Raw genomic sequence first — 16,931 nt, forward strand, 5'->3', positions numbered from 1 at the left:
GTCCAGTGACTTAACTCACAGGCTGCAGGACCTGGGACTACTCACTACTTGATCACATGAATTAGTTTCTTGGAACTGTAATTCAGATACAAGGTGACTTCTGTTTTAGTATACTTTCAATGTGTTTGATTTTGTTTCTGACTCCCTTTTGTTTATGATTTGAGAAAATCTGGAAATATTACTTCAGTAAAGAAAAAGAGAGCTCTTAAGAATGATACAAGGTATATAATGCAGTGATAATACTTTAGAATATTACATGAGAAATTTGGTGGTTTCTTATCCTTTTCATAATAAACAAAATTAAAACTTTACTTTGCGTTCAGTAAATGAAGTTATCGCATGTTATTTCCTATGGGGATAAATCCTGTAAAATTATGACTACATTAATTCATACATAGCAGATAAAGAAAATTGGATATATGTATTATGTCCTTGTTTTTAATAAAACTCTGAAAATTTTTGATAACTGAGTGTCTGCCAAAATGTGTTGTTATTGACTTACAGCCACTGAAGCAGATTTTCATTTGGAAAAAAAACCAACCAACCAAGAAATAAGCCAACAAAACCTGCTAGTTGTCACACAGCTCAAGCATTTGGCTGATCTGTCACATACTTTCATAGGACTAACAAGATGTTTTACATTTCAAACACTTGAGACTTCCTCACACACAACATTTATCAGCCAGAGGGAGTATGAACCCAGTTGTAAGCAAGCGAACCGTATCTTTTGCTCTAACTGCTTTTAATTGTTCCTTCTACTGAGAGTCTTTATTAAATACAGCCTCTTCCTCTCCTTGGAAAGGTGGCTACTAATATTCTGTTTTGTTTGCTATCTGAATAAAGTTGTTTAATACTTGGGTGGAACTGAAACTGAAATTCTCCTTTCTAAGGCAGCAAACTGAAAGACCATCCACTTTGCTTTACTGCATTTTGGAAGAAATTGATAAAATAATATCTGTAATGAATACTATCCAAAGCATGGCTGTTGGCTTTCAATAACAGCTATGGAAGAAAAGTGTTATTTGGAATTTTCATCCTGCAGGAAGTTCTAACTTGTCATCTATAGGCTGCCATCTGAAATCAGAACAGAGAGTGGTGTTTTTCACAGACTAAAAATGGAAGTAATTAATTCAGAAATGTTGAAATACTTCCTATAAAAAGGTATTTCTCTGGGTCAGTTTTCCTGGCTGTAATTAATTTTTCATTGTACATCCAAAGCTATATGATTCCTATATTTAATCACAGCTTGGTCAAAGGAGTTAAAAACCAACTCATGTTGCATTTATGGAAAGCACAGAACTACCTGATGTCTGGTGTGGGGGCTGCAATCCCTGCTCTGAGGGAGGCCTGCATGGCCTACTTGCAGTGTGGGTGTGTGGTCCTCCAGCATTTGCTTTTGTCCATGGGCACTGTGCACAGCTTGGACTGGCAGTGGGTGTGAATCTCACTGTTGGAGCAGTGCAGGGTTGGATACAGAACCCTGGAACCACAGTGGGATGCAGCAGCTCAAAGCTGCTCCGTTCCTGTTTGCACTGCACCAGGTACATGGGGGGTCTGGAGCTGAGGCGGCGCGTGGCATCTAGTGCAAAGTGCGTTTAGATGGAGTGATTTTGGAGGAGTATAGTTTGCTAGCTTTTTATAACATATGTAAAGCTAATTCTGCCTACTGTGATAGGTCAGCCCTGTTTTGGATGCTGAAGAGATGCCTTGATTTGGTCTTGTGTCTGTGTGACACCAGGCTTAAATCCTTGCAGTCTATAGTACTGGTATATGGAGTTTTGAAAAATATATGCTGTATGGCTTAGGTTCTCAGGAGCTCCTGCTTGTTTTTGAGTATAGAATTTGTCACAGTATCTTTCATTCCAACAACTAGGAAGAGATGGAACCTGAAGCTTTTGGGCTGGTTTAAAAGGGAATGAATATTTGAAAACTCAGTGGGTTTTTTTTTTATTTCATTCATAGAAATTTTAGGTAGGCCTTTGATGCTGACATCAGAAATGCCAACAGCAATAATAAAATAAATCTGAGTAGTTTTTTTTCCTCACTGGTGGCTGCAGATATAGAATGACACAATATATTATAGAAAATCCTTTGTTATTGACCTTTTGAAGATTTTTAATTTTGACCACTAGACAGGGAGTGGCAGTTTACAGACAGTGCTGGGGAAAAACAAATGGTGACCGTTTCATTGTATACTGTAACTATAATTTTCTTTCTAATAATAACTGCCTCATGTGCTAGAAATATAATTTTATATAGACAAAAAAAACCTCAAATAGGAAAAAAATCTTAAATAGGATTAAGGAATCTGTTGGAAAGATTGCAGATTTATTTCAGATGTCTTTCTGTTGCTGGATATTGTCGATTTGCTCTTAAATGAGTTTTACTGTCTTTTTCTACAGCCCCATATCTAGAATTTTAAAATTGCACTTTTCTCCCTTCTGCCCTCCGTAAGCAGTAGATCAAATAAACTTATCCTACTCTAAAGCTGTCTTCCACATGGTCTAAAAGGGACAGCAACCCAGGCCCATTTGTCTTTGGCATAAGCAAATTGTAGGTAGGATTGACAATGATAAAGTTTCCTGTCATACTTGCAAGGCATGTTTGTGAGAATGTTTTCCATCAAGTGTAAAAACGTTAGTCTTGGTCTTTCCATGAATTATCCTGTCTGCTTCCTTTTCTATATCCTCACAGTGTGTAAGTTTTCCTTCCTCTTCTCTCGTAAAGATATTTCCTGTCGTTTTTCCATAACACTGTCATTTATTATTGACCTAACACCCACTTTGTGTGATATTGCTGATACTTTCTGAGTAGTCAGCTGCACAGAGAATCCATTATTTAGCTTGGAGAGCAAGCTCAGTGTTATGTAAGGCTGGAGAACAAATTTTATAGTTCCTTCCTGGCATTTTGCTGTGCATGTGAACTATCTGAAGTAAACATCCATAAACTGTTACATTCCAATTTTTCAAAAAAGACACTGAGCAAATAATATGGGCCATGAGGATTTTTTTTTTCTTACGGTAATAAAATGTGGAAATAAATTACATGGAACCAAATATCATCTGTAATTTAGCCTGAAATAGTTTAAAATTTTCAGAGTTCTTAAAGTTCTCTCCTCCAAAGAGGAGATAATGAAGTATGCCCTCATCTTCCTTTAATGAAAAATCTTCAGGTAATCCAGTCTTAGGAGACCCAGGATTGTGATATTGGATGTGGGGGAGTTCCTGTTTTTTTGACATTCAGGTAGCAAGGAAGGAGTCCTAGTGCCATAAGAAAAGTCAGATCTCTTTTATTGCTCCACGTTCCCTCACTAGATGTATGCAAAAGGAGCATACGTGTAACTTGAGGCAATACCTTTGAAGGATGTGTGGCTCCTTCAGGAGGCTAAGGACCAAATCCATTGGTAGGATAGTGTGTCCCCCATGCTGGCCACCATCTCTGCCTGGACTGTGTATCCTGGCAGCCCTGTCTGTCTGTCTGTCCAGGGCACGTGCTTGGCTCACAGGCTGGAGCACAAGGTGGGACATGCTTTGTGATGAGGGTGTGTGAGCAGGATACAGGAGAGCAAGCTTCTCATGCAGAGTTTGGCATTTAATAGGATTGGGAAAGCAATTTTTCTGAATAAATTTTTATTGTAGATTTGGCTAAAGAACTGAAATGGGTAGTGGAGACATTTCCATGCCTTTGTGATGCTGTAATTTTAAGAAGGGAGGAGACATGTCTGGCAGAGGAGTATGTTTCTCAGAGGCACTCTTTTCTGTTCTTGTTGTCAGGGAGGGCAGCCAGGGTTCCACATGACAGAGGTTTTCTGTTTTGTAAGGCAGGTCTCACATAGCTCCTGTTCGCCAGCTATAAAATAGCTGTGAAAGGAAATGTTTTTAAGGAATTTAAAAAAAGTTTTTGACCTGTTAAACCTTCAGTGTTCATCTGCTGTGGTTCTTTATGGAGTATCATATCACCACTGAACAACAAACTGCTACAGAAGAACATGCAGAGTATTGGATTTTCAGATATTAAAACCTCTGCTGACAAGTTCTCTTTATAACAAAAATGTCATGGTTTCTATTTTTGGCAAAAAGAAGTTGTTCAGAAAAATGAAACCATTTCTGAGTAATGAGAAAATGTGGGCCTTCCATACCCACTGAAGTCAGTATTTAAAATGAGTGTTTAAACACCTTTATGAAGTCTTATTTTAGGAAGAAATCCCAAGACTGAAAGGCTTGAGTAGCTTTGAGTGCCAATTTTATTTGTTCACAGAAGTTTTTAAAGGTTGCTGTCCCTTACAATGAAGTTAAAACACAAATTCATTTTGAAGTTTTCTGCTTACCTCAAGCAGTACAAGGCCATGTCGCTGACAAAATAGATGATCCCATTATTCTGTGGTACTTTACTTGCTGACCTGATAGCAAGGTGCTGATGACCTTGTGTCCTTGACTATACTACCTGTTTTAGCAAGTAGAATATTTTCAGAAGAAAATAATTTATTGAAGTAGTCTTTTCTTATGTCCTGATTAATTTGTGTGTGATGTTGTAATGACAATTGCTTCAAGATAGGAGATAGGAACTGGTTTTACAATAGAATGATAGTCTTTCAGTTAATTAAAACTTTAATAGAGTCAATGCTTCTGTTTTCTGAAAATTGTGTTTGTAAACTCTGAGAAAGCAAATAAAATTACTAGCAAGACTGTATTGTTTAAAATTTAAAGAATGACTTTGGTAGAAAACCTGGAATTAGGATTTATATCAATCTCTATTTTAAAAAAAAGCTTCTTTATTTTTTCAAGTAACTACAAGTATGTAACAAGGAGCCGCACAAACAGGGAAATTGCCTTCCCAGCTGCCATTTAAGTATCTAACCTCTTTTCATAAGCTGAAGAGTAAATAGACTGTTTTGTCATAATATTTGAGGGCTTCAGCAGCCTTACAGAAGATTAAAACCAGGCAGTTGTAGCTGTCAGGGCCCCCAGCTGTCAGCTCCTGCGCTGGATCAGATGTCAGGATTTCAGTCGGTCACAGCATGGAGCACAAGGCTGATTTCATTTACCCGAGTATGCCAATCTGCAGTTTTTCATGGCTGAGGTATGTACTCAGCCAGCAGAGTTTTCAGATGTTCTCATTTTTGACATGGTGACATCTGTCAGAGGAGTGGGGCAGACAGATGGGAGAGGAACAGCTTCAGTCCTCTTATCTTCCTCTGTTGCTGTAACCCTGCCAGAGCCCGTGATGTGACTGTACAATGTGTGTGCAGGAGAATGACGGTAACTGTAATTAATCAATTAAGATAGTTTCAGGATTTCCTCAGAAAGGCTGTGTGTGACGAAAGCCAGTAATGCTTTTTTCTTTAATTTAAAAATGCTTACAAAATTGCAAAATTACTTTACTGTGTATTGTAAAACAACTATTTGATATTATGTAGTTTGTGTATTACCCAATGTAGCTTGACACCCTAGAAAATAGAAATTCTATGTAAAACCTTCAAACACTTGAATAGTAGGGTCATGTCTTGTTTTTTTTGATGTAATAGGAATTTACAAATATAATCTTTTATTCACAGATCCAGAAAGATAAAATGTGTTATTTAAAAAATAGTTTGTTTAGCTCTTTTATTTCTACAAGGTTTTATCCTTTTGTACAGTAAAATTAAGAGTTTTATTAACACAATGCATATGAAGAAGACAAATACGCATACTTCTTTATGGTTTTAAAGACAAATTAATCATATTAATTTAAGGTAGATTATTAACCTAAATATTGTTTCCCTTATATAGCAGGAGTGGTTGGTGTTTTGTGGTTATTTTTAAGGGGATGAGGGTTATTTGGGGTTTTTTTCTGGTTATTTAATATTTTTAGGAACTTTACAACAAGTTTGAAAGACTGCTTTTGCAGTCACCCCAAACAGACATATTGTAATGTATTGTGTTTATGTTTCTTATGCTGATTGGTGTAAAAACTTCTTATTTTTTGGCTTTGAGGTTTATTTTTAGTGACTCCTTTTTATATTTTTTAGTTGTTACCATTATTGTCAAATTCAGATAAACTTTACTCTATTTATAGGTCTGCTAATACAACTTGAAGGTGCAGTGTAAAGTTTCATATACTCCTTAGTTTGTTTTAGTGGCATTTCTGATCTGGCTGGAATTGCTAAGTGGAGAGTTTTTTGTAAAGATGTTCACATACTCATCCACTACAGATGAGTGCTACCAGCTATGTGTAAATCAGGGATTTCTCTCAAACATGCAAATGTGCCATGTGAGACTTCAACTTAGAAGCTTGCTGCTGAGGAGGAGCTGGAGTAGGTTTTTAGAGAGGAAGATGTTTTTGAGAGGAGCTTTCCTGCTAGGAGGACTAATTGGATGGAAATTAGTATACTATGAATATTGAGCCAATTTTTTTTTCTTCCGCTGTCAGGAAAAAATGAGTACTCTGCTCTTGACTAGAATATCTAAGGGAGGTGGTTCATGCTGAGATAGACAGGAGAGTGAAACTGGCTGCAGAGGGTTGTTTTTCCATGAGACATCCTGTTGTTTTGGTTTCCTCTTGCTGATTACCATCGTGGGTTTGTCAGGCCTCAGTGATGACTCAACTCCCCGGCTTAGTTCAAAAGTTTATTCCCTCCAGGTTTTGTATCAGTCTCACAGTCTTGCATTCCATTCTTTTATAGACACAGCTCATACTGTCGCTGCACTGCCTCTGCCTTTAGACAGTTGGCTCATAATCTGCAACAGACAGTAAAGTAAATCTGCCTGCAAACCCAGCTGTTAGAGAAAGAGTAGCATTTAACATTAAAAACACAGGTAGGGTTGAATTTATTGGTTTCTAGATTGAAACAGTTTTGGCATATATAGGCTGGAGTTAGCATTCCCATTGGATCTGAAAAAGGCACTGTCAGCCTTGGATATACTAGCAGTGTTTTTCCATTTTTGTTGCTCAGCAAACAAATCTTGTTTTAAAATAGCAACTGGAGTTTTCTGGAACAAACTTGCATTTGGGAGATTGTTTAATTAATTTGTAGGAAAGTTTATTTTTAGGGGTGACAGTGAGATAATAAATGAAAAAGTTTATTTTCAGATGTCATTAGAAACAAATGTTGAAACTCAAGTACGTAAAAACCACAACTCAAAGGAATGAGGATATTGACCTTCCTTGAAATGCTTTAGTTACCTGAAACTCATAAAACCTTAAACTACCTGGTTGTGTTTTGCTCTCCTGAGTTTATGTTTAAATGTTAATATGGCTGGTGCTAAATGCTGGCTTTAAAGTGATCATTGGTTTATGAAATGTACAGTCCTTAGTAAATATAGTGGAAATACCCAAAAGTCATGCTTTTACTCAAAAAATTGTACCAGAGTTGCTAATATTTGAAGTAATTTGATTCCAAAGCAACAAGCACCTACTCTGTGAAGGTAACATTCATAAAATAACATTACATTGATCCAGAATATGTCAGTCTGACATTTGTCTTTGTATCACAATGTATTTGCTTTGGGCTTGATAGAGCTTGGATATTGATCTCCCTGCGTATTGCCATTAGTCTTCATAGTCACATTGAATGGTGGAATAAAGTAATTAATGAAATAATCTAACTTACTTAAAACAGTGACAATTTTATAATTTTTCTCCTGTTCAGATATAATCCTCTGATAGACATGGATCCATATTTTGCTGGTTTTAAGCACATGCAGCAGGACTATGAAGTCACTCTTGAACTTGCAAGTGAAGAGACTCAAAAAACTAAAAATGTTCAAAATTCTAGGACAGGGTCTTATGGTGTCAGCATTAGAGTCCAAGGAATTGATGGACATCCTTACATAGTACTGAACAATACAGAGGGATGCTTGCCAGAAAATCCTCCCCCTCCTCCTGGAAAAGAGCAGCAGGTCACTCCTCAGACTGTAAACAAGCCAGCCACAGACTCCAATACTGCTTTTAAGTTAGAGGACAAAATTAGTGAACATACAAAATTTGCTGGAACACAGCATGTGCAACCCTCTATGCCTAAAAAACTGAAGATAACCAATGTGAATGAAAAGGAAAGTGAAATGCCAGATTTTAAGGATGAAACTATTAAATCCTCAAATTTGTTGAATTTTCAAAGACATCCTGAACTTTTGCAGCCTTATGATCCTGAAAAAAATAACTTGAACTTGGATAATTACCAGTCTTCTGTGTGCAGTAAATCTAAGTCTTTTGCAGATGAAAAAACTGAAGCAAAGCCTTGGATTTCTTCATCTAAAGTCGTGTCCCTGCAGAAAACAAATACGTACCTTGCAGAGCCAACCAAAGCAAATTCAAAAAAAATACATCTGAACAGGTCAGTAGAAGATCCAAATAAGCAGCTGCAGGATTGTCCCAGTAGCATGACCAGTCCTAGTGACGCGTCTGTTTCAGAGTCATTTTCACTGGCAGGAGGATCCCCCTGTGTTAGTCCCACTGCTTATCCCGAGTCAAAGAAACCTAGACCAGATGTTCTTCCCTTCCGCAGGCAAGATTCAACTGGGCCAGTATTGAATGACTCCCGAAGATCCTCGTCCTCATCAGCTACTCCCACTTCTGCAAATTCCTTATACAGATTTTTATTGGATGACCAAGAGTACGCCATCTATGCGGACAATGTTAACCGGCATGAAAACAGGAGATACATTCCATTCTTGCCAGGAACTGGTCGTGATATTGACACTGGTTCACTTCCAGGAGTAGATCAGCTAATTGAAAAGTTTGATAAGAGAGTTGACGCTCACAGAAGAGGCAGGTCAGGAAAAAGGAACAGAATTCATCCAGATGATCGAAAAAGATCAAGAAGCGTTGATAGTGCCTTGTCCTTAGGACTTGATGTAAATTCAGATTATTTAGGTGAATTCAGTAAAACCTTGGGTAAGTCAACTGAGCACTTGCTGAGACCATCTAAAGTTTGCTTTCACAAACAGTTATCCAGAGATCAAAAGGCACCTTCCAAAGAGACAAAGATTTCTGCTCGAAGTATTGGAAAACTGCAAATGCCCAATAAAGAAACCCAGAGCAGCAGTTTCAGCTCCTTGCAACACCATAAACAGAATGGAACAGATACAGAGAGTTTGATGGGTAGGTCAGCTACCCTCCCAGGACAGAGTAAGAGAGAGGAAGTTAAAACAGTAACTTCTACTTTGTTGTTGCCAAACCGAATTACAATTACACCTGAATCAGGAGCTAAGAAGATTTCCATGAAAACATGTTCATCCGTCCCTAATATACAGGTAATTTTGAGTTTATTCTTTAAACTCTCCTTTGCACTCAGCATACAAAAGCTGCCGTATTGTTAATTGTGTATTTTTCTGGTCTTCATTAGAACAAACTCCCATCATACAATACTTCCAAATGGGATTGTAAGTACAGATTTGTATACTGATATATAGAAATATACAGATCTAATTTGTAAAACAACTGATATTTCCATCGGTAAAGGAAGATGGTTAGGCCAAACAGATTCTCGTAAATGATGTTATAAAGATTCTTAAGCATAGATGCACAAGAGTAGAATATGAAATATATGTATGCAAAATCAAGTTGTTTTCTTTTTTCTTTTGGTATCTAGTATGGTTTCTTACTGCATTAAGCTGAAACTCCAGTGGACCTTTCAGAACTTCAGGTCCATAGTACATAAAAACTTTCATTATTTGGATAGAATGGAGAAGTCCAATTGTACTGTTTGTATTTAAAACTCTCACAGGATTGTTATATTTTGACATTTTATCTTTTAGGCTACTCCTGATCTCTTAAAAGGCCAGCAAGATCTTGCACAGCAAACAAATGAAGAGACTGCTAAGCAGATACTTTACAATTACCTTAAGGAAGGGTCAGTAAGCATACTTAACTTTTGGATTATATTTTCTCAATATTTGTCTTCTATTACATTTGAAATGTGAAACAGTAAAGTGAAAGGTATAATTAAATGAAATATTCTCGGCTTCATCCTCTAATGCATTATCTGATCTCAAAATACCCAGGCTACCAAGACTTGCATAAGGTTATGTATATATATGTGTATATATATGTATATATATATATGATTAAATGCACTTGAAACTTGTGAATCAGAATATGATTTGTCTTTTAAATACATCTGAAATTAAACTTCGTATAATATAGAGGTTATTGGGGAGTTCAAGTAGTACCTCATGGAAGCTTAAACCTTTGGGTTTTTCAAACAACAGCAACAAGAACAATGAAGTGTTATTTCCTAAGGTTTGACAGAAGCTCTCTTGTTGCTGTGTTTGTAGTACTTTTTGCAGCTGTAACTCTTGGTATTTTCTACTGATAAATTATTGAAAGGTAAAGGAAGGTTAAATTAATTAAAAATACAGGATGCGTTTGAATTTCTTTTCTTTCCTGATATAACAGGTTCTGGGACCTGTTCAAGTGTTATTTTATGGTGCAATAGTCAGGACTTCTAAAACCTAGAACTAACTACTTCTTATTTCAATATGTCTGAGTAATGTACAAGTTGAATATCTGTCTTTCCACAGCCACAACCTTACAGAAGAGATTTGCACTTCAAGAGCTCAGTGGTCTTTTTTGTTTGGTTGGCTTTTAAGAAAACATTTGGAATACAAATTTTTAACTTCTCTCTTTAAAGATTTTAGTAAATCTTAGTCAAGATAATTTGTGATTTGTCTGTATTATTTAGGGTTTTTTTGTGGAGTTTTTATTAGTTTGGACAGTCTGAATTTGGTTTGGTGTTAACAAAATAGTAACTTCGATCCTATCTTTGCTTATTTGTACTGTGTGTTTTAGAAGTCCTGATAATGATGATGCAACAAAGAGGAAAGTGAACTTGGTTTTTGAGAAAATTCAGACTTTGAAGTCAAGAGCTGCTGGAAAGACTCAGGTAAAGAATTTTCAATTTGCTTTGGCTTGTTTCAAAGTGGTGCGGTATTCAGACACGGCCTTAAGAATCTGAATCACCTTACTGATTTTTACTAGGCTCTTCATGTAGTTCCTCAAAAATATAGCTTAATTTTTATTGAATGAGAAGGATAAAATGCTTATTGCTTATTTTACCCTTGGGTATAATTAGTAAAAATTAAATTTTTTTGTCTTTATATTCTTTTTAATCTAGATATACCTGTGCTTTTTCAGAAGATTTTAAGTGTAGTCGCTCACAGCACAGTTAACCTTTTGAGCAATGAAGAAAAATGTTAGGCAAAGTCACGTAAAATTTCTTGGATAAAATTTGTCTGCAGAGATAAATGTTAATCTTTTCATTGCAGTGAGACAGACATAACATGAGAGACTCATGTAGCTTTTGTTTTTAATGACAGCATTATTTATTTGCAAAATACATCCTAGGAAATTAAATAAAAAGGTATTTGAAAACCTGTCTTAACATACGGGCATGCTTTCCTTTGATGTCCATTTTGCATAATTAGTGATAGCTCAGTAAAATTAGCCCAAAGTTCACATGATTTGATTCATATGTTGCCTAATTTGGATTTTTCTTTACATTTGTATATTTTCTGTTTTATTGTCAACATGCCTTGAGGAATTACCAAGAAGTTTTATGAAAAGCGAATCATGGTTTCTTTGAAAATCTTAGCTTGGCCTGACCCATATGAAAAATCCCCAGTGAGCTCAGGCAGTTGATGCTGCACTTTGTTAGTCTTGTTTGTAGCTTTGCTTTAGGTTAAAAAAAAAAATAAGCTATTCTCAAAGAATATATTGGCTTTGTGGGAATAAATGTCTCTATTTAATTGTAGGTTTCGGATTCTTCAGCTGAAGTCAAAGCATTGGTGGAACAAAAAGCAGAACTTGAAAGGAAAGTGGAAGAGTTAGAGAAAAAACTGGATCTGGAAATTAGGGTACAGCACTTTATTGTTATAAAGTTTCTGATTTTTTTCAAATACACTTTTCAAAATAAGTGACAGCTGATCCTCCAGCTGAATCCCTTTTGCTTCATATTCTTCTTAATCCAGATATACCTGTGTTTTCTCAGAAGACTTTTTATTTAAAGGGTGGTTGGTCATAGCATTGTTACCCTTTGTAACAAATCTGTTCTTAGTATTTGAGAAGGAGATTGGAACAATGAATAAAAGTGTTAAGCACTGCACAAAGCACTTCTTAGGTGTCTGCTGAGGTGAATGTTAATCTGGTGATTGCAGTGAGACAGACATGGACTGAGGGAGAAACTGTATTAATCATATAGCTGCCATTATTTTGCTTAACTTTTGGTGTACAAAATTCAGAATCAGCAAAATTCCAAAGAAGAGAGAGATGCTACACGAGCAAGTCTGAAAGATCTTCAGTTGCAGCTTGATCAAAGTATATGTGAAAAGGAAGCCTTAAAAAAGCAGCTGGAAGAAAATGAGAAGGAACTCAGGCAAAACCTGGAGGAGTGAGTTAATTCTAGCAAAGTTATCATTGAAATTTGTACCTTTTCTTAAACCTTTTAGATTAAAAGTACCTGTGTCTCCAGAATATGTTGATGGAATCAGACAAGTGACATTTGTTACTGTAGGAAATGTTTCTCCCATTTAAAAGAGTCATGTCTTTAGAATATCTGGAAGGAAGAGAAAGACTGCTGAATTTATTATCTTCCTCTTAGTGCAAATTGCATTTAATATTTCATGGTCAAAATATATAGTTTGAGTCTTTGAAATGTGGAAACACTTGAATGACTAGAGTACCAGGTCTGAAATAAAATACAGCTCCCCACTTAAATACCTAGTTAGAAGATTTCTCATTTTTACCCTGTCATTTAATTTTTCTGCCTCATTGTATCCCATTCTTTGTGGGCAACATGGGAATGTGTGTCTTTTTAGTATTTGAATGAACAAATTAGTATTTCTACAAATTAAAAAACCCTGTCTGGTTTTTACTGATGAGGCTTTTTCAAGTTAAGATGGAGCAGGAAAAACACCAGACTGAGATCAGAGATCTTCAAGACCAGCTCTCTGAGATGCATGATGAACTGGATAATGCAAAACACACCGATGAAGGGGAGAAAGAGATTCTGATTGAGGTAAGTTACAAAGTAGCAGAAGGAGGATCAGAAAAATTGCATGAAAAGAGAAGACTAAGATACTGGTGGAAGAAATATGTGCCTTTGCTTTTCCTCTGCTATTAATCCAAAGCAATGTACCATTATTAGGTGACCTAAGAAAGCATGTTATGATAGCAACATTAACCCTAAAAGGAATACAGAGTGAGTACCATTGTTTTATGGAGCAGGAGAACAGATATCTTTATCTCTGACAGCCAGGTGTGTTATCCACTGTTACCAAATAATAATCTCAGTCAGTTTTAACAATTAGGAGTTGGGGGTTAGAGCAGGGAAGATCAGTTTAAGGAAAAGGTATATATTGCCAAAGCCAGATGAGATTCAGCTAAGAAAATGAAAAGAACTCAACAAAGCAGTCTCTAAATTGTTGACTCCTTATTGGTGGGACCAGGGAGAGAAGGGATGAGTCTGGTGAGGAACAAAAGAGTTACAGGGTTTCTGTCACCTTAGGGTGAAAGAGGAATTTGCTGTAGCCCTGGTTATACTACTATACCGATGATGAAATAGAGAACACAGTTTATTAAACTTGTTGATAAGGATGTGTAAGAGTATCAGTGCAGAAATATTAAAGATGTTTACACACATGATCCGCTGGGTAGAGAAACCACCTTGTTTTGTATGGGTGAGATTTGATTACTCTTAAGTGACTGTCTTAAATCTCAGGCACTGTAATTGAAAGTTGAATGTAAGTAGGGGAATATCACAAATTATGATAATACTGAAAAAAATTGTCTTTGAAGAAGGCAGAATGGAGAAGTGAGGGAAGAGTCAAAGACACATCTTGCAGAATGTTGCTGTAAAGGTGATAGTGATCAATTTTTCTATGTTGTATGGAGATGGAGTAAGAAATTACTTAGCTCCAAAGATTTTAAGAAAGTGTTAGAAAAAACTTCTGTTAATAGTGATAATAAAACAGAGGAAGATGCTGTCTGGGATGGTGGTCAGATACCTTCCATTGTAGGTGTTTAATGGCAGAGTAGGTGATGTGTGTCAGGAGTGGTTTAGATGTACTCATCCTCCTTCAGTGCAGGGGAAGCCTGCATTCTCTTTGAAAGTACAGTTATTCACAGCTGGAGAAATACCAAATTAGAGAATTCTTGAAATGATACATTTTTGATTGTTTCTGTTATTCTGTATTTTTGTATGCATCTTTAGTCTTCAGATCCACTGACTCTCCAGTTCCTTCCCAGCGATTTGGAGAGGGGAAATGACTTCTAGGGTTACCCTGGTGGGAGGAGGAAGGGTGTGAAGACATGGGCTTGGTTGGGAAGCACTTGTTTTTGTCTTCAGCACTTGAAGAAGCAACTTTATTTATTCTTTCCTGCAGAAGAGAAAGTAAAGAATTATCACTGAGTTTGTTTCTCTTGCAATTGGGAGAAAAATGCTTTGTCTTTGTTCTTATCTACCTCGTTGCTACAGAAAGCACAATATAGGAGTGACTCCTGCATTATTTGCAGATGGCATAACATACACCACTAAAATCTTTTGATAGTTTTGCAGCATCAGATATTTTGACCTATTATATAAAACATCAGTTATATATCAGTTATACTTCTAATAATATTACGTTTGAGCAAACTTTAGCTTACTATAAAAGCTGTAAAAAATATGTCAGTCATCTGAAACAAAGTTGTCCTTGGGGAGCTTATGTGCTTTCTTTCTGTGAGACATAAACAGAACATCCACAGAGGGTATTTGACACACAGCTGTGTTTAATTTTGGGCTTTAGGAGCTGATGCAAATGAAGCAGGATCTGCAAGAAGTATTAATAGCAAAAGATCAACAAGAAGAGATTTTGAGAAAAAGAGAGAGAGAGCTCACAGCTTTGAAAGGAGCCCTTAAAGAAGAGGTATCCAACCATGACACAGAGATGGATAAACTTAAGGAGCAACACGATAAAGAATTGCTGGATCTACGAGAGAGCCTGGAGAAAGCAACAGAGGTATATAAGTGCTAACAATTACCTCTGCAGGGAAAGATCCTACCTCTCTCAGAAGCTGTATACTAGATGCTTTCAGAACTACCCTATTTTTTTAGCAAAATAGGCAAAGATTTAGGCCAGGAGATTCTTGGCTGCTGAGAATAAGTTTTATTTCATGCACCTCTAATGTTTTGATTGTTTGTCATAGCTGAAGTTGTGGTCCTTTCTTCAAGCACTTATTTACTGCATTTGCTTAATTGCAAACTTTGAGGGAGAATAGATGGGAGTATAGTGCAGAGAACCATTTACTTGTCCTGTGTTAAACAGAATCACCAAAACCTTGAGGATGCCCTTGAAGAGCACCAGTGTGCTTTGCCAGTCGTGCTGTTGAAATAACTCCTAGCAGCTCTCTGCAGTTCTTTGCAGCCCACTGTTCCTACATTCAGCTAATTGTGTCACATCCTGTTCCGTAGTTGCATTGTTCCACCTTGTCCATTCAACTTCTCAATATCAATGTGGGGTTTTGTGTTTTATTTTGTGTCCTTTTCATTTATTGAACTTAAGTTTGTTTACTGACTGGTCAAAGGAGTGTGAGCACAAGGAAACAGCAGGGGTTTGGGTGTTTTGAATCAGACAGGAAGGTAACAGAACTGAAGGAATTGCCTCTTCCAGCATCAGCAGGAATTCTTTGTCAGAGGGAGAATAGGAACAGGTTTCAGATGTGCATATTTGTTATTGTTTTCCAAAATATGTACTTTGTGAAATTTTCTTTGTAGAGACAGCAGGTAAAAACATATTGAAAGATTTTTTTTTTTTGTATGGGGACAGTTTTCTTAGTTTTGAGCATTCTTTTTACAGTGAAAGCTTCTTATGTCTTTTCTTCATTCCCTCATTTTATATCTCAAATGTTTGAGAAAATTTCTGCAGGCAAACCGTGCTTGACCAATATGTCAGAACTGTAGGCCCAGTTTTATGCTTAGAAATATCCATGCTAATTTATGCATGTTACCTACACTGGTCTTAGGTGGGATGTAGTTGTTCTGCTGGTCCTGACCTAAAACATAACACAGAACTGAGGGAAAATTAAGCTTGAAGCCGGAAAGAAGTTTCCAAATCTTTATATGCTCTGTGAGCAAAGTAGGAGCTCATGCAGAAGATGCTGAATAGGTATTGTATGACTGAATTCTGACAGATTATCCTTTTAAAGGTTTATTTTAAATGTGCAGTTTTCTTCAGAGATTAGACAGTTTTATAAATGCTGGTTTGTTTATGCAGCCTAGGACTTGTACTTGAGATTGTTTAGCTTTGCCTAAATGTGTTGTTTCTCTTTGTTTTACATCATCATGAAGATATTTGACTTGTCTGAGCTGCATGAACTGAATTAATTTTTTTCTTTGAGAGAAAAGTAGAACATTTAAATTATCATTTTTTATTACACAGTAATTGTAGTGACAGCTCAACCTCAATGAACCATCTTTCAAAGTTAGTGCATGGTAATTTACTGTATTTCAATTATGGAACTGTAATTACGACTGACAAGAAATGAAAGAGTAGTCTGTTTGGCATAACAATAACACAGTCTGGGAGATGGCTCTATGACTGGGTTGCTGTGGCTTAGCGATATTTATAAATAGCATTTATTTACTTGCATGACATAGTCTATCTAATGGTAAATCTAATAAGATGTGAAGAAGTGAAATTTATTCGATTAATGTTGGTCTAAGTACCAGTTCTCTTCCCATTTGAGCTGAAATTTTTGTTTTTATTTGAAGTGGAACTTTTAGCATGTTTAATTAGAAGGTGGTGGTTTTTTTTAGTTTTTGGTTTCTTTTGAATCTTGCTAGTATTTGTACTCAATGATTTCTTGAAGCACAGCATTATCTTTATGCCTGCTGACTGAGATTAGTTGTCAAGTTCAATATATCATTTATCAGGAAAGTATAACCATTCTCTGCAGGAAGTTTCCGGACTGATCTGCTG

The 16,931-nt window shown here is 36.4% G+C and overlaps 1 protein-coding gene across 5 annotated transcripts in view; it reads left to right on the forward strand.

Annotated features, from left to right (window-relative positions):
- The window catches only part of CGNL1 (cingulin like 1), a 56,165-nt gene that overhangs the window by 6,626 nt on the left and 32,608 nt on the right, over positions 1–16,931 (forward strand). For 3 of the 5 annotated variants that reach the window (XM_058846857.1, XM_058846858.1, XM_058846856.1), the window contains exons 2-8: positions 7,628–9,230; positions 9,735–9,829; positions 10,768–10,861; positions 11,730–11,831; positions 12,216–12,364; positions 12,856–12,991; positions 14,760–14,972. In XM_058846857.1, the coding sequence (XP_058702840.1) occupies positions 7,647–9,230; positions 9,735–9,829; positions 10,768–10,861; positions 11,730–11,831; positions 12,216–12,364; positions 12,856–12,991; positions 14,760–14,972 (2,373 nt within the window). In that variant the 5' untranslated portion in view covers positions 7,628–7,646. The remainder of the gene's footprint in view (positions 1–7,627; positions 9,231–9,734; positions 9,830–10,767; positions 10,862–11,729; positions 11,832–12,215; positions 12,365–12,855; positions 12,992–14,759; positions 14,973–16,931) is intronic. The other 2 variants (XM_058846859.1, XM_058846860.1) reach the window with 2 other exon arrangements.

The sequence above is a fragment of the Poecile atricapillus genome, chromosome 11 (assembly GCF_030490865.1).
Source record: "Poecile atricapillus isolate bPoeAtr1 chromosome 11, bPoeAtr1.hap1, whole genome shotgun sequence".
Taxonomy (NCBI): Eukaryota; Metazoa; Chordata; class Aves; order Passeriformes; family Paridae; genus Poecile; species Poecile atricapillus.